The sequence below is a fragment of the Sus scrofa genome, chromosome 15 (assembly GCF_000003025.6).
Source record: "Sus scrofa isolate TJ Tabasco breed Duroc chromosome 15, Sscrofa11.1, whole genome shotgun sequence".
NCBI lineage: Eukaryota > Metazoa > Chordata > Mammalia > Artiodactyla > Suidae > Sus > Sus scrofa.
In genome coordinates, this window is record NC_010457.5 from 44,251,079 (window position 1) to 44,275,478 (window position 24,400).

Genomic DNA, 24,400 nt, shown 5'->3' on the forward strand with positions numbered 1-24,400 from the left:
CACCTGTTACCCCGCACTTCCCCAGGCTGTAGAAAGGCACTCAGAGCTAGGACATTACCACATGCGCTGCTGGAATATGAGAGTCTTCGTGCCAAGAAACATTTTAGAAAATGATACAAGTACTTTCACATCGTGCGATTTCTGTTCATTTTTTATCAGGCATTTCCTTTTAATTATTTCCAATATCACAGTCAATTTAATTCCACTAAACTTAGCGAGTGTCGAACATCCCTTCTAAACACTGAATTCACAGAAACGAGTTAGGCTGTAATCTTTACCATAGTGATCTTACAATCGTATGTGGGAAAATAGGATGTCAGATTTGCATATTACGTATTTTTAGCGTGCTGTTTATAAGTACAGAGCTTCAAAGCAGTAAGATTTGAGTTGGTAATCCCATCTCCATCACTTATTCGCTATGTAATTTTTTTTTCCTGAAGTATAGTTGATTTACAGTGTTGTGTTAATTTCTGCTGTAGAGCACAGTGATTCAGTTATGCCTGTATATGCATTCTTTTCCATTATGGTTTATCACAGGATGTTGGATATACCCTATGCTATAGAGTAAGAACATGTTTATTCATTCTGTATATAATAGTTACAGCTGTGTAATCTTGAGCAGGGTACTTAACCTCCGAAAACCTGAGTTTCCTCATCAGTGTAAACAGGGTTAGTAACAGTAAAGCTTTTCAGAATAGTTACTACAATAATTAATGTGCCTGTAAAATATAAGTGCTCAATTGATTTTAGCTGCTGTTATTAGTCCATACAGCAATCTAGTGAACCAAATATTATTATCCACAATTTTTAGAAAGAAAAACCTTAGGCCCAGAGATTCGGTGACTTGCCAACATTAAAGCCAGTAGGTATTTAAATAGGAACCATAATCCAGGTCTTCTTATTTTGAGTCCAGAACTTTGTTGCACTATATCATAGGGAATTGTTTCTCATAAAATTTAAGAATTTACAGAAGGTGCATGGACAGGAGAGTAAATAAGATTAAAGGGCAAAATAGAGTTCCCGTCGTGGCTCAGTGGTTAACGAATCTGACTAGCATCCATGAGGCTTCAGGTTCAATCCCTGGCCTTGCTCAGTGGGTTAAGGATCTAGTGTTGGCATGAGCTGTGGTGTAGGTCACAAACACAGCTCGGAGCCTGCATTGCTGTGGCTGTGGCGTAGGGGTCTGATTCGACCCCTAGCCCGGGGACCTCCATATGCCACGGGTGTGGCCCTAAAAAGAAAAAAAAAAAAGATTAAAGAACAAAATGAGAAATGTATGATTCCCTTTTGAATTCTTCTTCTGTTATATCTGGTCATGTCATGAGGAATGTCTCAGTAGATGTTAGCATGTCAGGACATCTATCTTTAACACTTCCTTCACAAATAAAGAACACTTTTACTGGCAATAATCTCTATGTAATTTTAATAGCATTGTTTCTGGTTTACTCTGTTTAATCTTCTATTTGTATGAAGAGATACTGATTTTTCTTTTAAGGTAATGCTGTAAAAATTCCTTCTAAAATAGATACATTTAAAATTTTAAGTCAGTAATCTCAAGGAAAAACTAAATTAAATACGTAAACGTAAAAATATTTATTTGTGGAATTCCTGCTGTGACACAGTGGATTAAGAATCTGACTGCAGCGGTTTGGGCCACTGCAGAGGTGGAGATTCAATCCCCTGCCTAGCGCAGTGGATTAAAGGATCAGGTGTTGCCCCAACTGCAGCTCAGATTCAGTCCCTGGCCCCGGAAGTTCCATATGCCATGCGTGTGGCCAGAAAAAAATTATTTATAAAACAATAATACCATAGAAAACTCAATTATATGATAAAGGTGATAAGCACATTAAAAAAGTGTATAGGGATCACTGCTAAGGGGGCTGAAAATGCTGTAGGTCTTTACCATTGGGTCTTTTAATTTTGTTCTGGAGCCTTAATCTTTTCATTAAGATTAAATAGTTTTGTAGTTTTAACAGACTAGCTTCATGATGTCATTATTGATCCTATGTGAGTTACATAGAATTTGTACATAAAATCTTACCATATTATTTCAGCCATTTCAAATAATCACAAATTTTACCATTATTTTGTATCTTTAAAGATATTTTTAGATTCGTTTTACTTCTTCCGAGAAATTCTTTATGATCTCAGAAAAGAAGGACATATAGAGAAGCAATGCATGTTGAAAATGGGAAAGTGGGTCATTTATTTTTAGGAAAGGAGCTTGAGACCACCAACTGCAGAAGCAAGTGGACAGTGAGAGCAGTTTCCTGGGGATCAGAGATGAGAACTTCCTCTGTATTTTGCTTTGAAATACATTTCCACAAATGCTTCATAAATATCCATTAATAACAGTTAAGTTCATAACTGAGGAGACCTGTTCTCCAGGTGAGCCCCGATGAATGGGGAGCAGCTGGAACCCTGTCTCCCTAAGACCTTTTCCCACCCCGCCTGATGAGATGAGTTGGTCAAGGCAGACTGAGTGAATGTGTTGAATTGACCATGTCCTACGTGGCACCGGAAGTGGTGATGTGGGTCACTCTGCTTTCACCAGCCACAGAACTTGATAAGGCAGACACTGACGAAATCTTTGTTGATGAATGAATGCAGAACAACAAACTGCTTGAGCTGGTTGTGCCTGGATTTCTGAAGGGTCATTGATTTTTTTAAAAGTTGCTACTTGACGCACACCTACACACATGCACGCATATGCACGCAAAAAATCATATTCTCTCTCTCAAATGTAACCCCTCAGGGGAGAAGTGGACTCTTATGAAAGGGATATTTTGGTGGGGATTTTTTTTTCTGAATTTTGCCATATTGCAATATGCCAACCCTCCTCTAAGAATCTCCGTATCCCTAATAGTTGAATCTTTGAAGACGGATGATTAAAATACCTTAAAATTTCAAAGAATTGTAATTTTCAGGTCTGTTCCACCACTTTTCCAAAAAGTCAAAACAAGCCAAGGAAAAATTTTATGCTTAGGTAACTCATTAACATCCATACTCATTTGTTGCATAAAAGTGGGACATAGCTCTTAAATAACCATGATGGAAGAAAGGAATCCAGATGAAAATTAAGTCAGTACCACCAGCCTTTGAAAAATCAGTAGATGCATGGGGTTTCAATGGTGAAGCTGCTAATAACTGTCATTAATGAATCCTCTGCTACAAAGATGTCATGATAACAGCAAACTTTGTATTTCTGGCAAGCAGGGAATGGTCTATAAATCATGTAAATGATTTCATTCTGTATTTTGAATGTTCTTGAAATAGGTCCTCTCACCATATTCTTTGATGTTGACAACCATTACCTCAAAGATGCCCTAGTTTATCGATAATGACTGGCGCCTTGAATCATGATGGTGAACATTTTATTCTTTCCTTTCAATTGGAGAAAGAATGCTTCTTCCATTCAGAGAACAGAACCTGGAAACAAGAGAAAACTGACGACACAGTAGGAAAACAATCTGTTTTGGAAATCCTGACTTAATTCCCTTGGTGACAGAAACAACAGCTTGATTTTTCTAAGCCTCTGTCAGCTTCAGCATTGGCTGTCAGTGGGCAGCTGGAATTGCTATTTGCTACAAGGCATCCTTGAATGTATTACCCTGAATCTACATAGTGAAGAGAGAAAAAAGCCCAATGCAATTTAAAAGTAGAATTTGTAAATACTATTATTTTTAAAAAGTATGAATCTAATATTCTGGCAGAAACAAGCTACACAGCTGAATCACTATTTCATCTTGTCCAGACATTTGATAGCCATTCTTCTGCTTTCTCATTAATGGCACATGCCAGAAAAAGGTTCGAAAGAAAAAATACACAGCATAGAGGTATACCATATCAGCAGTCATTCCTTACTTCCTTGCCCCCCACCCCACAAAAACTGTGAGTTCATAAAGCCTGTGATTTCCAATATATCTTATAATGCTCAGAGAACCTTGCTACATCAAGTGTTAGTTCCTTTGAATAGCAAAAAAAAAAAAAAAAAAAAAAAAATCCTATAGTTGGGATAATTCCCTTTTTAAATGACAACTTGAGTACATATTAATATGAAAGCTTTCAAAAGAAGTATTGATTTGAAAATAACCGTATTTGGGTCAGCAAGGTATAGACTGCTGTAGTAATATTAACCTTAAAAGTTAATAACAAATAATAATAGATTCAAATGCCAAAATATTGCCAAACACATTCTGTCAACATGTATATGAACACAGCAGGAAATCCAAAACAAAAGCTAATTTATGGAAAACTATGTATTCCTAATGACAGTTTAGACCAGTAGGGGTCCAAGTTACAAACTGCAATCTTTACATGAGATGCTTTCATTTTACACTGAAAACTTGGTTGCATTCTGGAAGCATGTATCAAATCAAATCATCGCCCTATATTTAAGAGTAGTCCTCTTATTTTTTTCTGTAAAAACTAATCATTGCACATGCACATCATGCATATTTATGTATTCACAAAAGAGAAACATAAAATGAAAGTTGCTTTCAAAACCCAAGATACCAAAGGAATTGTATGCATAAAATGATAGTTTGACCCTATGCCATTTTACTTTATTTTAAAGTAAAAACAAAGGAACAGCGGTGCAGGTATTCTAATATGTCGCTATCTTATTAATGCCAGTTTTTTTCCTATGCCCAATGATTTAGCCCAAATATTTAATTTTAAAATGTTATGTTGACATGTAGAATATAAATCTGAAAGCGTGCTTAATGATCAACTAGTGCAAACTCTCCAGATTTTTATGTAAATGAGAGACCTAAGCCTCAGAGAGAACCAAGGACTTGCCAAGGTTCCACAAGTTAGAGCCAGAATGGAACCTTAGACCCAGGTCTCTTTTAATATAATCTAAAGGCTCCACAAGATACCACAGACAATCTATGTTGAAAACTATGTTCTTAACTATCAAAGATCAGATTCTGATTTTCTTTTCCTGCAGCTTCTGATAACATGTTCTTAATGATTCTTTCTCAAAAAGATTATCTTGGGGAAGATGTATCATGGTGGATCTGAGATGAATTAAAAGAAAGGAAAGCCTTAGACCTTAGCTTGCTGAGATGAACTTTCAAGGTTTTGGAGGCTAAATCAAACTGAATTGCAAACACTTCCAGGATTATTTTTTTTAGCTTAATTTTTCTTACCAGAATCTGTTTCTCCTATTATCTGATATTTTTTTTGTCTTTGTGAGAATATTTGCTTGATCTTGTCATATTAAATAGCATTTAGCCAATAACGGCAGACATGCTAAGAACTGTAGGCTAAGTTGCCAAAACCTCAGCATGTACTCTTCAGGGTTCTGGTGGCAGAAGCTCCGTTCAGGTTTCTGATGGCAAGGGTGCTCGCTTCTGTGTTCACTTCACAACATCCCCTGTAATTTGCTCCAAGGTTCTGGCAGATTGCTGGACCATGTCACCAGCTGTCACCACCCCTCCTTCCTATCCATTTTTGGCAGTATCTGAGAACACAGGCATGCCAGTAGAAATAATAGGAGCTGTGATAACAACTTCAGTGGCACGGTCCCCAGAGATAAGATCAAAATTTGGCACCTTTTCTCTCAACAAGGAACTAAAAGTGGCACTGAATTTGCTCCTTGGTGGTATATAATTCTCTTTAATTACACATTTTGGTTTCAAGTGTTCCACATGACGGCTTTTAAGTACCAAACCAATATATATTGGTTGAAAACAATGGCATGTCCTTTTTCCTGTGGGGAGGAGGTGAAATAACTATAATACCATGGATTCCTTTCATTTCCATCAGCCTTGAAAAAATAAAAGGAGCGGATGCTCTTATTTTTCTTACTTAAATGATCTTTGAGCTTAAAAGAAAATTTCTTCATAAAATTTCACTGATAGATCTTTACCAGCAGATTGTCTCAAAATTATTTCAATTAACGAGGGGTTTCTTTCCTTAACATTTATAAAAAGAAAAAAGCTAAGAAGTTATAGAATGAAAGCTGTTGGATGACATAAGAAATATTTTACTTTTAAACATCTTGAAATTGGTTACAGTCTAAGAATATAAGCATGGGGGAATCTAAGAAGGTAAGAGTCTAGGGTAGACTATTGGGCTTTGAGTAACACATGTTGCAAAGATGTTTGATGGTGAATATTCCTAGAGTGGATATCATTGTAATTATTATCGATAGTATAAAAAGTATGCTCATTTCATGGATGACAAATGTCAGATATTACAACTAATTTAAAAGGGTTCTGGCTAGGAATCATCTTGAAAATCTATGTTCCTCTGCCCTGAGAAAAAGAGGAATTGTACCAGGTGCTTTCCAAGGGTGTTTCTGCCTGTTACAGTCTCAATTCTCAGTTGTCGCCCCTCATTTCTCAGGAACCAGGCTACAGAGATCAAGCCTTCTAAGATCAACTCTAAGCAAAATGCTGAAAAGGCTGAATTGGCGTTCCCATCGGGACTCAGCTATAACGAACCCGACTAGTATCCATGAGGATGTGGGTTCAATCCCTGGCCTCAATTAGTGTGGTTAAGGATCCCGTGTTGCTGTGAGCTGTCGTGTAGGTTGCAAAGGTAGCTTGGATCTGGTGTTGCTGTAGCTGTGGTGTAGGCTGGGGCTGCAGCTCCGATTCAACCCCTGGCCTGGGAACTTCCATATGCCACAGATGCTGCCCTAAAAAGTAAAAAAAAAAAAAGAATGAAAGAAGGGAGGGAGGGAGGAAAAAGGAAGGAAGGAAGGAAGGGCTGAATTATATATTAAAATTTTCCCTGTCCTCTCCCATTTTTCCATTGCTAACATCCTATACAGTTATTCTGCTCCCCACTCCCCACCTGTGTTCCAGCCTCATACAACAGGCATAAAGATCCCTGTCCCACACTACATTATTAGAAGATAATAGATATCAAGGTATTTTAAAATGTGAAAAACACATGAAACTGATTAAATCTAACTTTAAAATGTACTTGTATATTGTTTATATAATTTGAAAATTGTTTTTAAGACTCTTGGAGTTAACCAAAAATAGCCTGTTATTAATCATCATCATACTATTACTGAAAATTTTTTCTTTTAAGACAATGTATTGTAGATGGAAAGTATTTGTACAGGAGAACAGTGCCTAGAAATCTTACCCATACACAAATGTTACCCGTTAATATCTTTTCCCACTCTCCACTCTGAATACTGTCTCTTCCTTGTGTTTTCTATATGTGGTAGAGAAGAGTTATCTATAGCCTGTGACCCTCACAGAAGTTACATTTCACTCTTCTTCTGTGTGGATTTTCACACTCCGCTGCCCTCTGGGAGAATAGAGAAGTGTCGTGATACGTATGCCCTTTATTAGCAGAAGGTCTGGGTTTAGGGTCATCGTCCACTGCTTACTTGCTTGGATTCTTCAACTCTCAAAAAGTCTGTTTTCCAAGATTTAAAATGAAAGGATGGAAGGGAGGGAGGGAGGGAGGGGGGAGGGAGAGAGAGAGAGAGAGAGAGAGAGAGAGAGAGAGAGAGAGAGAGAGAGAGAGAGAAAGGCTATTCACTGGAGGCTTTGTGAAGATTAAATGAGATAACGGGTTGAAACAGAAGCAACACACTTGACACATAGTAAGTGTTCCATGGATGTTTTATTTTCTAAAACTATTGCATCACAGTCTTCTAACACCAACACAAAGGACACTATCTGTGGCTGGGAGAACCCTAATACTGCTGCCAGCCTTACCTGCTCACTTAAGCCGTCTGCCCTGAGGGGTCAGAGACTCAGGAGAGCACAGAGTTTCCAGCCTTTCTTGACACTCTTCCCACACCCTCTATGGGGTCATGCAAACCAAGGATACATTGACCCATCATGAGAATGGAGGGAAATGTCTTCTCCTGGGTTCAACTCTGCTTTCCAGCCCAGTCATCGAAGAATTGGGGTCATCCTTCTTTATTTACAGATGTCTTTTATTTCACTAATTCTCCCATTATTTTGTCTGCCAGGACATCTCGTAGTTTTATTACACCAGTGCTCAGTAATTCCTCTAGCATTCTGACTTTGTGTTTGCTGCTTCCTTCTTCTCTGTGTCTTTCTCTCTCTGTTTCTCTCTTTCTCTCTTTCATTAATTTTGGAGTCATTCTCACCCTCTATTTGTACAAAAATCTTAAGTTGCACATAACAAGTGTCAAGAGCTTCACTAAATACCAAACACCAACGTTTTCAAAGTACAGAACATTCGAAGACCAAACAAGTTTTTGGTCTCTGTTTTCAATGCAGTGCTTAACAAGCTGTAATATTATTTGGTATGGTTCTCATTATACAACATCTTAAGTAGAACCAAAATCCCATTTTATTGAGATTTTCTGTAATAAAAAATATATATAACAAAGCTGTTGCCCATCTGGCAAAAAAATAAAATAGCTCTCCACACACAAACATAACATTACTTTTTTAACATTTGACATCTGTGCACAATCCCCATGGACTACCTCTCCTCTTCAAAGTCTATTAAAACCAATAATATGAGTGAATCTACCATCAACAAAACTTTTTATGTTACCTAAAAGCTCACAATGAAGACACATTATTTCATGTAAAAACTTTGACCCTTTTGGAATATTTATCATTGCTGTGACAAAGTATGTCCATCAAAACTTTTACACTATGCAAAACTAGTTCCCATTATTTTTATGCAAAAATTGCTGAAATATCTGAAACCTTGAAAAATGTATAAAGTGATAAATGTTTAGAAAGCTTCTGACACTTTACCATGCAAACAGGACATAATTTAATGCAAAAGGATATATGAAGTTATACCTCTTTGCAAGTTGAAAATTTGTATATTGAAGAATTCTATAACCTACGTCTTAATCCCTAAAAAAAAAAAATAGACTTTAAAAGGAATTGTGGGCAAACTGTATTTGAAGCGGGCAGTATAAGTATGTGTGAATGTTAAAAATTATACAGGGTAGACGTAGCTATTATATTTGTATCTATGTTTTATATGTCTCTTGCTATAGGCTGATATTGTTAACAAAAGAATGTGAGGCTGGTCGTAGAATGTCCCCAAACGAATCTTTTAAAAAAGCGATCTCGGAGTTCCCGTCGTGGCGCAGTGGGTAACGAATCCGACTGGGAACCATGAGGTTGCGGGTTCGATCCCTGGCCTTGCTCAGTGGGTTAACGATCCGGCGTCGCCGTGAGCTGTGGTGTAGGTTGCAGACGCGGCTCGGATCCCATGTTGCTGTGGCTCTGGCATAGACTGGCAGCTGCAGCTCCGATTCAACCCCTAGCCTGGGAAACTCCATATGCCGTGGGAGCGGCCCAAGAAATGGCAAAAAGACAAAAAAAAAAAAAAAAGCGATCTATTATATATAGTGCAAGTGGACTTTCCTTCAACTGCTTTTCATATAGCATTACAGTAAAGCTAGTATTAATTCATTAATAATAATAGAACATTCCATTCATAGCCATTTTTTTATCACACTCATGGCATGCAGAAGTTCTGGGGCCAGGGATGGAACCAGGGCCACAGCAGCGAGCGACACAAGCCACAGCAGTGACAATGCCAGATCCTTAATCGGCTAGGCCACCAGGGTGCTCCGCATTCTGATCTCTTCAAGTGCAAAATTCATCTGTGAGACCAGCTGTTACCTTGATCCACATGAATAGCATCATATATCTTGAGAACCTGTAGATGTTGCAGCTAAGTATTATGTGTGTGGGAGTGGCCTGTGGTTGCGTAAGTTTGGCAAGTACTGCTGAGGGCATTGTACCACTTACTTAAATGATGGTGACAAGTAGAACTCTATCAGAGCAGAGCAAATAATGATTCATTCCTAAGAGTTTCCTGGTACCAATTAATTAATAGCAGATCTTTATTAAAGTGCTTCCATGTTGCACTAAAAGCTAAATTGCACTGGTGTGGGGAACTGTTTGTTTTCTAATTTTTATTATACAATTTTCCTTGGTATTTCAGAACATGGAAATTTTAACTTTACATGTGACTCTTGTTATAAACACATGTACCATTTGCTCTTGTAGCTCGAAGCAACAGACCTTTAAACAACTTGTATTTTTACCCCCAGCAATGCATCTCTTTGGCCTCAACTGGCAATTACAGCAGACTGAAAATGACACATTTGAGAATGGAAAAGTGAATTCTGATACTATGCCAACCAACACTGTCTCATTACCTTCTGGCGACAATGGTAAGAGAAAGAATTATATGTCCTGCATTTTTCTTTTCACATCTCTTTCCATACGTTTATTTTTAGCCCTGGTACAGCCAGTTTTATATGGGAGAAGGAAAAGATTTTGGACTCACAGATATTATCTTTTAATGAGTGGCTTTTATTCATTTACTTGAAGGATTGAAAATGCACATTTTTATTATGGGAATTTTCCCGTAATAAAATTATGGGAATTGTTTGGCCTTCTGATTTGATGGCTAGACTTTTCTGCCTTTCCTTCCTGCAAGTGTGCATTTCATTTTATTTTTAGACTGCAAATAGATTATAATTCAGTATATCATCTCTTATATTACCTTGGGTATATCGAGCATTCTTCATTCAACTAGTATGTGGAGTTGAAATACTGTCTTCATCCTGTTATAAAAGCTCTTACATACCAAACACATTAAAGGATTATCATTTATTGACCTTTCCTCTGCTTGCCTTTTCTCTAACCCTTAAAAAGTTTTCACTTGGAACTAACAGACTTTCAAATCAATTGGCCCTGAATTTTAAAAATGGCATTGAAGAGGCTAGAGAGTGCTGTATTTCATCTTTTCAATATAAATACCCAGAAAACTGTGTATGTACATTTGTATTTTTACATTATATATCTCTATTATTTTCATGTATGGATGTGTGGTTGTGTATATCTCTTAGCATTTGGCATCCTCTGACTTTTTTCAAAATGTCGTAATACTTTAGGAGTTCCCGTCGTGGCGCAGTGGTTAACGAACCCGACTAGGAACCATGAGGTTGCGGGTTCGGTCCCTGCCCTTGCTCAGTGGGTTAACGATCCCGCGTTGCCGTGAGCTGTGGTGTAGGTTGCAGACGCGGCTCGGATCCCGCGTTGCTGTGGCTCTGGCGTAGGCCGGTGGCTGCAGCTCCGATTCAACCCCTAGCCTGGGAACCTCCATATGCCGCGGGAGCGGCCCAAGAAATAGCAACAACAACAACAACAACAAAAAGACAAAAAGACAAAAGAAAAAAAAAAATGTCGTAATACTTTAAATCTCAAAGCAGCCTGATCAAGACACCTTTTTCTGTCACGTGAGAAATATATTGTTTGCCTTTAAGCATTTCCCTGGCTCTTGTTCCTCTTTGTTTCTTCTTTTCTAGTATATGTTCTGCTTTGGTACCAATTATGTTCATTCTCACGTGGCTAGTTTCTTTGCAAGACTAGAAAGAAGCCATTATATATTCATACATACTATATTTATTTATATTGATATATATGCTACTGTTTTACACTTACTCAATGACTACAACTAATACTTTTACCTTTTTTTTTCCTTTGCCTTCCTATCTTCTGTTTCATTTTAACATTAGCACTTGATGACATTCCTCTTCCTTCTTAGAGAAGCTGAGGGATTTTACAAGACATTAGATTTTCATAGGAATAATAAAGACCACCACCCTACAGCTGTATGGAGTCTTTTGATACAAAGTTCTGTATGTTCCAAAAAACTTTAATCTGGTGACTTGATGACAATGACGGTGGAAGTCAGTGCACGATTAAAGAGAAGTAAAGAAAAGCTTGTCTAATTAAAACTGTTGGTAGGAAATTTCAATTAAGTGAAATATAATTACTTTAAACAATGGTTTAATTTTTTATGTACTGATGACACACATATGAACAGATCCAGTCACTACACAGAAATTAAGAGTATTTATTTTTGGTTTCTATAGATCGAAATTTAGACTGTCTTTTAAAGTGGATGGTTTCTATGAAAATGGTCAAATGGCGCTTCTGAACCACGTGTGTAGAGAACTTTTTCACAGACTGAAGAGGAAAATGCTTATTGTAGACATTTCATTTATTTGACAACATCCTAACCTTTTATTATGATTAAAATGAAAGAGTGAGGCTAATTAGGGTCACAGTACTTGAAAAGCATGATCCCGAAAACACTGTTCAGAGATGCTCCCACAGCCTCGGTGCTGGTTCCTGGTATTTTCCATTCTTTTTTATTGAATCTCCCATTTTTAACAAAGGCTAGTTGAAACTCACTCAGATAATCTCACAATTTGCAAAGGACTGTGGTCCACAGTTTCAAAAACAGGGCTCCAAAGAGGGACTGATAATCTCCCTGTGATCTCAGAACCACTGGGTGTACAGATGATGCCCACAGATAGAACACCTGTATGCACATGGAAGTGAAGGACCGTCTTCCTAGCCTAACACATGAGGAGGAGACAGCAGATGCTCCAGAACAAGTTAGAGCCACTGGAGAAGAACTGACCCTGCAGCCTGCCAGCTGCACTGGGCATTGATGGGAATTTCTCTTTATGGAAAGTAGGCAGTCTCGGCCTCAGACTTTGTCCATAGAGTGACCCAAATGTGGGTTTCCCATTGTGGCTCAGTGGTAATGAAACTGATCAGTATCCATGAGGATGAGGGTTTGATCCTTGGCCTTGCTCAGTGGGTTAAGGATCCAGCATTGCTGTAAGTTGTGATGGAGGCTGGCAGCTGCAGCTCCAATTTGACCCTGGCCTGGAAACTTGCATGTGCTGCAAATGTGGCCATAAAAAAAGGAAAAAAAAAAAAAAAAAAAAAAAAGAGTGGCCCAAATAATAGTCATTTGTGGCCTTTATCATTTTTTCAAGTAGCTCCTAAACCCCTAAATTGTAAGGAATTTTTACTTTTGTTTTTCCCAGTGAAGGTTCTTGGTTTGCATCTCTTAAATACTTAAAGACCTAGGATGTGTGGGGGGAGGAGGGGGCAGGAGGGAATGCTAATTGCAGGAAGGGAGGGACCTTAAAAACACGGCTTTTGAAGTTTCTGTGGTGGTACAATGGATTAAGAATCCTACTGCAGCAGCTCGGGTGGCTGGGGAGGCTTGGATTCATTCCCCAGCCAGGCAGTGGGTTAAAGGATCCAGTGTTGACACAGCTACAGCGCAGGTTGCAGCTTTGCAGCTTGGATTCAATCCTTGGCCTGGGTGCAGCTATAAAATTTAAAAACAAAACAAAACATCACCTTTTAAGCATCCATGATGAGCCAGCAGAGTCCATGCAGTAGCATCTAGTATTTCAGTTTTACAAACTATCCAGAGAAGCAGACCACATTATCTCTAGAAATTCTTAGAGATTGCAACCCTTGAAATATAACCTTGAAATCCTGAACGAAGATGACTGGGAGAATTAACCGTGCAAAGCATGGTGGGAAAAAGACTTCAGGGCTTCTAAATGCAACACTCTTATTTACACAATCCTATTTTATTCTTATTTTATAAATAGAATTCTAAGGAACAGTCATGGTACTAAGGGTTCAGTAAACTCCCTGAACCAAAGCTTCTAAATGATACTTAGTATTTAAAAGAAGAATTTCTCTTACACACCATGATTCTTTACTGATTATTCCTGAGACCCTCTTTGACTGCAAATTTTGTTTGTTTGTTTGTCTTTTTAGGGCCGCACCCAAAACATATGGAGGTTCCCAGGCTAGGGGTCAAATCGGAGCTGTAGCCACTGGCCTGCGCAACAACCACAGCAATGGAGGATCTGAGCCGCATCTGTGATCTACGCCACAGCTGACAGCAATGCCAGATTTTTAACCCACTGAGCAAGGCCAGGGATCGAACCTGCGTCCTCATGGATGCTAGTCAGATTCGTTTCCCCTGAGCCATGACAGGAACTCTGTGACTTCAAATTTTAAAGATGAGATGTCAGAGTTGTTGGGCAAAACTGATGGAAATGGGCAATGTGAATAAAGAGATAAAAATGAAGTTTTTAGTTCAAACACCAGTCTACTCCCAGAAACTAAAATGATTCCCCTGCTCAAGGAATTCACTTAGCCTAACGTACTGGAGAGAATCATGCAGGCCTATATTCAAATCCAAGCTCCTTCATTTACTTACTCTGTAACCTTGAATGAGTTATTTAACCTCTTTGAGCCTCAATTTCCTCACATGTAAAGAGGAGATCTTGGCTACCTCTCGGCTGATCACCCTCAGCAGTCTGGCAGCCCTGCTATATTTCCCTTGCAAAGTCTCTCCCCCACACTTCTCAACAGTCATTTCAGATTTTCCTACTACACTCACAACCCCAATGCCTCAGCCCTCTCAGCAGATGACTTTATGTTCTATCCAACAACAACAAAAAAATAGAAACCTTAATTTCCTGTAAACAGATCTCCATTCCTGTATGTGTATCTGGATCTGTCCTTTCATCTTTCCTTACTAATCTGTTCGTGAGTGGTCTTGATGCCATTCTGTATCTTCAGATTTATCAACCAGAATGTTCCAGTCAATGTTTGAACATTCCCGCATCTTTAAAAAAAAAAAAAAAAAATCCTTGCCTCTACCTCCTACTCCAGCCCCATCCCATCTTTCTCTTCCGTCTCAGCCAGGCTTCTGGAAAGTGGTGTGTGTATTCACGATATTCGAGTCTTCACCTTCTGCCAACTCCTGTTTCGGTGTGGCTTCTTCAGGGCTCCTTTCTCATGACTACCCTCTGCCACCTCCACTCATTGACTCGAATGTCTTCCTGAGTTAGCGGTTGCCTTGTTGGTAGCATCCATTGATGCTCTTCACTCTTGATCACATTTGAGCTCCCAGTAGCCTTTAATAGATAACCTATCACTCCTAATGGAAATCTCCTTTTCCTTCCCTTCTGTGATACCACATCCACCTGGGCTTTCTTCCTGACTCTGGCAGTGACTTCTCAGTTTGTTTCGTTAACATCTTCTTCTACCTGATCCCTAAATATTGCTGTCACTCAGGACACTGTTCTTTTCTGAATATAATCTCTCTGGGTTCGCTTATCCACTCTCCTGACTTCAGTTATGTTCCACATGCTGTGTGTTATGTTACCCCTCTCTCTTTGAGCTCCTGACATCAACTCTGTAAAAATATATCTATCCAAGTATTTTTAGAACATCTGTGTGTGTGTGTGTGTGTGTGTGTCTTCCAAGCATCTCAAAGTCCATATGTCTAAAGCTGAACCCATAAACTAATTTGGTTATCTATTACTGTGTAACAAGCCACATCAAAATTCAGAAGGAATGTGTGCATATGTGTAACTGTATGACTTTGTTGTACAGCAGAAATTATCACAACATGGTAAATAAACTAGACTGCAACAAAACTTTAAAAAAAATTTTTTTTAATGCACAACAGGGAAAGTAGAGAACACCATGGTAGGACATTTCACCCCAGCTTTATTTGAAAGGACCAGTAAAACAAATGCTAAAATTTAGCATTGGATAATTTGGGCTAATACAAAACAAAATGAAAGACTGTAAGTGTTGGTTAGTGCAACTCTGGCAAATAACTTCTCCAGTCAAAAAAAGAAAAGGAAGGGAGGAAGGAAGACCCCTTTATACAAAGTTTATACAAACTTCCAGTTTTAAAATACATTAAGTTATGAATGTGATGTACAGCATGGTGTCCACAGTTAGTAAAGCTAACTAACTTTGAAAAGTTGTGAGAGAGTAGATCTTAAAAATTCTCATCACACAAAAAATTGTAGTTATCTATAGTAGTCTTACTGTGGGGATCATTTCACAATATATACAAATAGGGAGCCTTGTTGTCCACCTGAAACTAATACAATGTACATCAATCATTTCAGCAACAACAAAAAACTCCTTGTATATGAGTACAAATGGAAAAACTACATTTATGTGATTCATGCTATTTAACCAATGTAGTTCACATTGCTTTTAAATTTATATTATTTTTCACTGTGCATAAGAGTTCTCAACTACTAGACAGTTTCAGAGAATTAGATTTCATAGAACGCTAAAGATTGCCTATGCCTTAAAGAAATGGGGCTAACTGGGCTGCAAGAGCATTGAGTTTTATTCAATATTGTGTATAGTATTTATGTTGTTGCATTATATAATAGTTCCTTAATTAGGTGCTGTATTGATTTTGTCCATTAAATGATGTTTGGAAGGTAATGTTTTAATTCACTTAGCTTGTGATGTAACACTCTGCATCCACAATGTTAAGTTATGGCATGTGGTTTTTTTATAAAAAGATATGTTCTTTCAGAGATCTCAAAGTCAGGGTAGAATCAAGGTTAGGTCATAGACTTGGAGGGTGGGCTATTGATTGTCTATAAATGCCCAACCTTGCTTCCTGATGTCTTAATTATTAGTGCCTCCGTGGGACTTAAGATGATATTATCATTTACCCTGCTCAACAATTGAGTTAGACTTTCACAGTTGCATTTGTTTTCTGCCTTTCCATTTTAATCATTATAGGCTGGTTTACTCATATCATGTGTAGACAGCAAATTCATGCTATCTAGGGCCCCCAAATTGTAGTATCTTTTAATTTGGGGCAGTTTTGTAATGTCACAAAATAATTTTCTAACAGTTACCGACCTCCTAATTACCAGTATGACTTTAAATACTGTTCTGTTTTGTCTTTATACCATCCGGGGTTGGTAAACTATTCTTTATAAAACATCTCAGAGTACAAAGTCCTTTTATTTTAAGGCAATATCTGAAAAAGACCGCTTTACTGATGTGTTTTCATATAAACTGGGTATCACATAAGGAGGAGAGAGGAATAACAATAGCTTTGGGTACTCAGTCTCTTTATGTTTTCACACTCTGACAACCGTATTTTAAGACATTAAGACTGTTGTGACACATACTTACTGATGAAAGGGAAAAATCACAGTTAGGAGGTGAAAGACGGCTAGTGGCTCCCACATTCAGGCACAACAGGACAGGTTGAAAAAAAAATCTTCAAGATGATACTTTATTGTGTTTGAAGATGTGGTGCATCTCACTCTTACTGTGAAGGCTTTAATTGGTTTGATTCCTAACCCACGCGCTTTGAGTTTAGAATAACTACAGGGCACTCTGTTGCCCTATTTTTTTTCCTCCACCTTTTCCTCCTTTTTCTCTAAGCAAAACCTACAGACAACCTTAGTGTTTCCTATGATCATTCCCAGGTTCAGACTCTGGGGCTTTAAGGATGGAGTGATCTCAGTAAGGGAGAATGGGGTGCACTGGAACTGGCCCTCCTTTATTTCCTCTGAAGCCAAAGTTTGCTGGGATTCAGGACATGATGAAAGACATCTCCTTCCAGGCTTTTATCTAAGAGGACTGGTGAGCTTCAGAGGAAAGGGTTGTCCAAGTATTTACAAGTTTATCAAACGGTGTCGGTGGCTCCCGACTTCCAGGTGTGTTGACAATTGATAAAGATCATTTGAAAATGCAAACGGGAATGACCACCCTTGACCTGTCCAAATTAGAGGGGAGACATGACTTAAAAAGCAACACTGCAAAATTTAAAAAGACAAAAGCGTCTTCACAAAACTCTAATGGAGGCTTTTTAGCAGGAATATTGTACCAGTATTAGCTGCCAGTTCAGTGGATTTAAGCAGAGAGAAATCTGTGACGTCCTTCCATCTCAGAGTCACTGATTATAATGAGAAGGTCAGGTCTGTGTCTCCCTTTTAGCAAAAACACATTCTGAGACTTTAATTCAAAATAAATCCATTCTAAATAGTGTAGTAGTTTGGAGCAAATAAACATGGATAGGCTCTTAAAAAATGAGGTTCACATTTTGTAGGAAAGGCTAAAATAGATCTTCAAACTATTTTGTTCTTGTGCCCCTAAAGCAAAATACATCTATAATTTTAAATTGAATTTTATTTCCTGTGACCATAATACTCCTTTAAGTGTTTTTAAAAATCTGTTTTATTCTGGGGTTCCCTTTGTGGCTCAGTGGTTAACAAATCCGATTAGGAACCATGAGGTTGTGGGTTCAATCCCTGGTCTCACTTAGGATCCAGCGTTGCCGTGAGCTGTGGTGTAGGTCACAGACACGGCTCAGATCCCATGTTGCTGTGGCTGTGGTGTAGGCTGGCAGCTGTAGCTCCGATTAGACCTCTAGCCTGGGAACCTCCATATGCTGTGGGTGCGGCCCTAGAAAAAGGCAAAAAGACAAAAAATAAATAAATAAAAATCTGTTTTATTCTATACTGAATTTTGTTTACATTTATTAGTACATATTTGGCTGAAATCCACCTAATTATCATATAAATATATTAAGCATCTTGATAATTATTAAATGTAAAAAATGGAAATGTATTCAAAATACCTCTCTGAATGAGGTGAATGGGGATTTTTTTCAAATAGTTTATGTATTCATTGATGAATATTACTTATTCCAAGAGCAGAGAAACGTTCAGAATTAATTCTATTCCTCTTTTCCTTTTTTATAAGTGTAAACGTAAAAACTCTTGCTACAAAATAAACAGATGGGAATGGAAAGATTTTTTTTAGAACGATGCCGTTTAGTTATTTGAAAGCCTTATTTAATCATATGTCAAAAATCGCATTGTGATCCATTTCCAAAAAGCCTGTTTTGTGGCCTACACACTAACCATTCTATCGCAGTTCTTCTTCAATTTTACTGAAATTGGCAACTACCTACTTTCAGAAAGGTTCATTATGCAGTTTTCCAAATCAATCCATCTCTTGCTTTCCATGGAGTATACCAAAGAAAGCTCTACCAAGGCTTAGCAAAACACATACTGATAATTATACCTGTTATTCTTTTACTTAGTGGCACTTTATTTTATCTGATATATGCAGAATAGGGCAGAAAAATGGAACAATTATTCATTTTCATTCACCTTTGTGATAATCTCTTTTGAATGCTTTTATCATAGTATGCTTTCAGTATCTCTATTTAATTAGCTCATTTAATTATGGGAAATAACCACTATGTAATTTACTGGCAGAGCTGGTACTCATTAAAATCACACTTACTTTCTGTCAGAAAAAGTCTGACTTTTTTTCTTTTTTCTTTTTTCTCTTTAGGGCCATACCACGGCATATGGAGGTTCCCAGGCTAGGGGTCGAATCAGAGCTACAGCTCCCAGCCTACGCCACAGCCACACCAGATCTGGGCCGCGTCTGCCACCTACACCACAGCTCATCGTAATGCCAGATCCTTAACCCACTGAGCTAGGCCAGGGATCGAACCCACAACTTCATGGTTCCTATTCAGATTGTTTCTGCTGTGCCATGACAGGAACTCCTGTTTTTTCAGTTTAAATGAATTAATATACATTTCATCATAATCATCTCAGTTCAGAATTTCTACGTTAGGGAATCAGTAGAAAGATGGATAAAACCCAAGTTCTTGCCATGAGTTTGACAATTGGATTAAATAAGGCATCACAGCCTTTAATATTTCTTACTTTATCGATATTCTCTTTGCACCCTCTTCTGCAGGTGAGAAGCATCCGTAGACAATGGTTGGGTCGATGACGAGGGAATTAAACAAAAATGTCGCCCCTCCCTCTTGATACATCAGATTTTAAAACCTGTTAAAAGTCTTAAACACTCCATTCTTAACTCCACCATTGTTTGCCCTTTGAGAGAAATACACGTAAGACAGGAAAAACACTGAAGTCCTACCTTGGGCTTACGGTATTTTGTTTGTTTGTTTGTTTGTTTTTGCTTTTGCTTTTTAGGGCCTCACCCATGGCATAAGGAAGTTCCCAGGTTAGGGGTCAAATCAGAGCTACAGCTACCAGCCACAGCCACAGCAACTTGAGATTGGAGCCACGTCTGCTACCTACACCACAGCTCTCGGCAACGCCAGATCCTTAACCCCACTGAGCAGGGCCAGGGATCAACCCGGCATCCTCATGAATACTAGTCGGGTTCGTTTCCGCTGAGCCACGATGGGAACTCCCTGGTGTCTTAATTATCGACAAAAATATTTTACGTTTTGCCTGTTTGACACACTAGAAACTCTATGTCCTAAGACAGTGCGTCCAAGTAAGATTCTGTATGTGTGAGAGAAGTGCCTGTCTGTTGTAAAGAAAGTCTACGTATGAGCAGTGTGGCGGTTCTAGAAATTAATTCCCATAAAATAATCTACCTCTTTTTCCTCACTGGAACGTCTTCATGTTCTTAGGGCTTTGACTACTCTGATTTGAGGACTCCTGGAATAACTGACCTCCAGGAGCACTTGTACTCTGAGACTCTGTAATGTTATGGTTAGTTAGGCTTTTTCATTACAGATAGACAAGAAAACAGTTTTTACTACGACTGCTGCCCCACTCAAGCGCATCCACTCAACCTTGGTTCTTTTGTTTTACAAATAAAAGAACCTTCCTTCTGAAGAAGAGCCACCTGTTAAATTAGCTATGGGACTAATTGGAAAAATAAATACACTTTTTTTTTTTTTTTGGCCACTGGCATGCAGAAGTTCCCAGGCCAGGGACAGAACCCCATCCACAGCTGTATCTGGAGCCAGAGCAGTGACAACACCAGATCCTTAACCCACTGAGCCCCTGGGGAACTCCAGATACATTTATTGACACAACAGTGGGTACACGCATCGTTTCAGTGAGGAAGATTTTAACACATCATAATCAGTATATGGGGAAAGCAACAAAGCAAAACTTAAAACCCTAGATGTCAGAACTTGATTACTATTTCCAAAGCTAATGCTTTTAGGCAAAAATGATGTTTTGGAAAAACAGTTCTGGGATTAGTACTAGTTAATGCTTTACCACCTCTTAAAGCATGGGTATACTGTTAAAACCACTAAACACCATTTATAGCAGCAATAGATATGGATTAAGACCAGAGGGTAGATTAAATCACATAAGCTTCAACAACAGTGGAACTTGTTAATAGCAATAAAGTGTAATGATAGCCTTAGAAATACATGAACATAACGAATGAGTCCAGATATGCACAATCTCATGTTTAAATATGATATGTGGGGAATTCTCTGATGGCCTAGTAGGTTAAGGCTCCTGCATTTTCACTGCTGTAGCTCTGGTCTCTGCTGTGTGGTGCAGGTTTGATCCCTGACCTGGGAACTTCCACATACTGCAGGTTGGGAGAAAAATGTCTTTAATTTAAAAAAAAAAAATGAGAGAGCCTGAAATAAATCTTGTGACCCTCATTTAAAAACAAATAATAAATATGATATGATATGTGCACCAGCAGATCTTAGTGGGGAAAAGGACTACTACTCTATTTAGTATTTTTAAAATAGTGTCATGTAGAAATGGAGCAAAAAGCAAAAACTTATCAGAATCTATAAATTGTAATGCAAAAAATATTATGTCATAGTATCCATGGCGTGCAAAACTGGTCATTCTCACCTAATAAAAGTAAGTATAATTTTATATTCTAAAATTGAAAGCTAAGCAGATTCTTTGGTATGGCTCAGTGAGCTAATATATCTGATTTTATATGGAATAGACAAATACATTTAAAACCTAGTAATTTGGAATAAATATTTGCTTTAATAAAAAGCAAAGATCATATAAAACACATAGTTTTGGAATTATGCAGACCTTGATTTGAATCTTGACTCAGCCCTTACTTTGGGTACGTAATGTACTTTCTGAGCCTTAATTTCCTCATCTCAAAATAATATCAACCTCATAGAGTTGTTTTGAAATTTAAAACATTACAGATGAAACTACCTGGCATGTTATAGCTTCTCAATGAATATTACTTCCATTTCTCTTTTTCCCCCTCTTTAACCTTTTCAGAAAAAACTAATTGATGACAAATGTAGGTTCCATGTGCAGAAGCTTCCAAAAGGAAAAGTAGAAATTGGTCTCATGTATTTAAAAATTCCTATGAATAAAGAAGGGTGTTGGTTAGATATAGTAAGTGAAAATAATCTCTGGGTATAGGGTTATATTTTTATCTTTTTATTTGTATATTCTAATTTTGCTAAAATGAATATGTATTAATATCACGATAAATATTTTAAATTTAAGTGAATGATGCATGCTTTATAGTCTATGATTGATACATGAAAAATTACAATGATTACTATAACCCAATTTTGAATTTTTATTTTCAAGAGCATTTTATATTAGTAAATTAGTTCCAACAAAAAAACACCTGATAGGTGAAGGGTTGTTAACTGCCTTGATTATGGACATCACAAAAAAAGAAAGGAAGGAAAACTGTATTTAATGACTTCTTTAAAACATTTTTATTATAGTTTATTTATAGTGTTCTGCAATTTCTGCTGTACAGCAAAGTGACCCAATTATATATATATATATATAATTATTTATATATATATATTCTTTTTCTCATATTATCTTCTGTCATGTTCTGTCACAAGTGATTGGATATATTTCCCTGTGCTATACAGCAAGACCTCAATGCTTTATTAAGCTATCTTGTACAGCCCCCTCCTGCCTCATACCAGGGTTATTGCAACTATATCCTAATTAATCTCTCCACTTCCAGGCTTCCCACACTGCTGTATTTTAATGTCCTTGAAACAATGACTTCATCTTACCTTTCGCCTGATCAGAACCTTTAATGGGTCTCCACTTAGCTATAGATGTCCTTTGCACCTGCAGGTACCTGTGTCATTGTAGGATGCAGCAGTCCAGGTAGAAAACAGTCCCAACATTTACTAGTAACATGCTCTCTCTCAAACTTCACACTTATCTATGAGTGTGATTTGTTGTCAATTACTCCAGCCCCTAATGTCCATAACCTGGATATCTGCCACAATCATCCATGATGAAAAGACACATTCCATACTAATCTTGAATTCTGCTTCTCCTGATCACACACACACACACCACAGAAACAAGTAAGTGCCGGAATTGCAATATCATTTACCCATACTAAATCTATTTCAAGTATCTATTCTTAAAACATACCGTGAATTATATGCATAGTAACATAAAGTTTGTGTGTGTGTGTGTGTGTGTGTGTGTGTAGACACACATATGAATACCTTTGGGAAAAGAATTGGAATATCCTCTTTGATAGAATTGAAAACGTAATAATTCATGAACATAAAATATAAAGACCAAATTCTTTTTCTTTTGGCCACGCCCAAGGCATATGGAAATTCCTGGGCCAGGGATAGAACTTAAGCCGCAGCCGTGGCCCAAGCTGCTGCAGTGACAACACCAGATCCTTAACCCACTGCACCACAAAAGAACTTGCAAAGACCAAATTCTTTAACCTTGCATTCAGGGGTCTCCATAGTATCATTTCCCAGTCTTACTTTCATGCCTCCTGTGACAAAGCCATTAATGCCTTCCATTCATTTGATACCTCCTGAGACCCAAGTGCTTTATATAGAATACCTCATGTAATCCTTACAGTGGTCCTGTGATTGCATTATTGCCTCCTCATTTTACAGATGAGGTTTAGCACATACCTTCAGGTCACACAGATAGTTAGTGACAGAGTCAGTATTCAAACCCACTTTGTCTGACTCCAGAACCAATTTCTTAATTTCTTTTCTAGCCAAATGGATCTTCTGCTCACCATCACCCTAACACATGTTAAGTTCCACTGCCATGTTTTCGATTGTGATCTTTATGCCAACTCAGAAACCTTATCCTATTTGTCCTACAAAGTTTAGCTCAGAACTTACCCCTTCTATGAAACCTTTCCACCTCCAGCCTTCAGCCTTCCTCTGCCCTTTAACCATATGTTGTTTGAGATTGTCATTTATTTTTAGTTGGTGACGGTGTCTTCCCAACCAGGTAATTAGTTGCTTGATGGCAGAAGCCATTGAAGACAGAGTAGAAAATCTCTAAGATTCTGCTCTCTAGGTTATACTTCGTAATACCTACAATTCCGTGTCCCTAGTAGGCACTCAAAAATGAACTTGGTGTTAAATAACTCTTCACAGATGGAAGACTCTCTCCTCTGTCATTAAAATAAAATAGTTCACAACTCTCTGATTTGAAATTAGGGCCTCTAAAAAGTTTGAATTAACTGCTAAGGAGGCTGTTGTATAACAGATATTATATAGCATTGTGTAATATCTAAATTAATATTCAGATCAGTGTTCTTAAGAAGAGAAACTCAGTAGTAAGTCAACTTGGAAACTTGCAAAGAATTGACTTGATAGAGAATAATCTGCCCACGTTCATTCAGTTCCTCTGCCTTCATGGACCCTTGGCATGGAATAAGAGACAGTGTGGTTTTGTGTCCATTTAAGGCAAATTGTAAAACTTTCTCTATCACTAGAAAGGATCTTAACAAAGAGAAAAGGAGGGGAACACATATCAAAAAAAGGATCTGTTTTTTAAAACCAGGCTATGAAGGAAGGAATGAGGTGGTGTCCAAGAAGGGGCAGAGGTTCAGGTAGCAGAGATTTTTATTCTCAACACACTGAAGGTCATTGAGAGAGGTGGTACAGGTTGTGCGAAAGGCCAATGGTGACTTTGAGATAAGGATAAAAGGAAAGAGGAAAAGTCGTGGTTAAAAAGCTTTGT

The 24,400-nt window shown here is 38.0% G+C and overlaps 1 protein-coding gene across 20 annotated transcripts in view; it reads left to right on the top strand.

Annotated features, from left to right (window-relative positions):
* TENM3 (teneurin transmembrane protein 3) overlaps positions 1-24,400 on the top strand; it is a 2,583,558-nt gene that overhangs the window by 2,432,889 nt on the left and 126,269 nt on the right. For all 20 annotated transcript variants that reach the window (XM_021076354.1, XM_021076353.1, XM_021076364.1 and 17 more), the window contains one exon: positions 10,037-10,159. In XM_021076354.1, the coding sequence (XP_020932013.1) occupies positions 10,037-10,159 (123 nt within the window). The remainder of the gene's footprint in view (positions 1-10,036; positions 10,160-24,400) is intronic.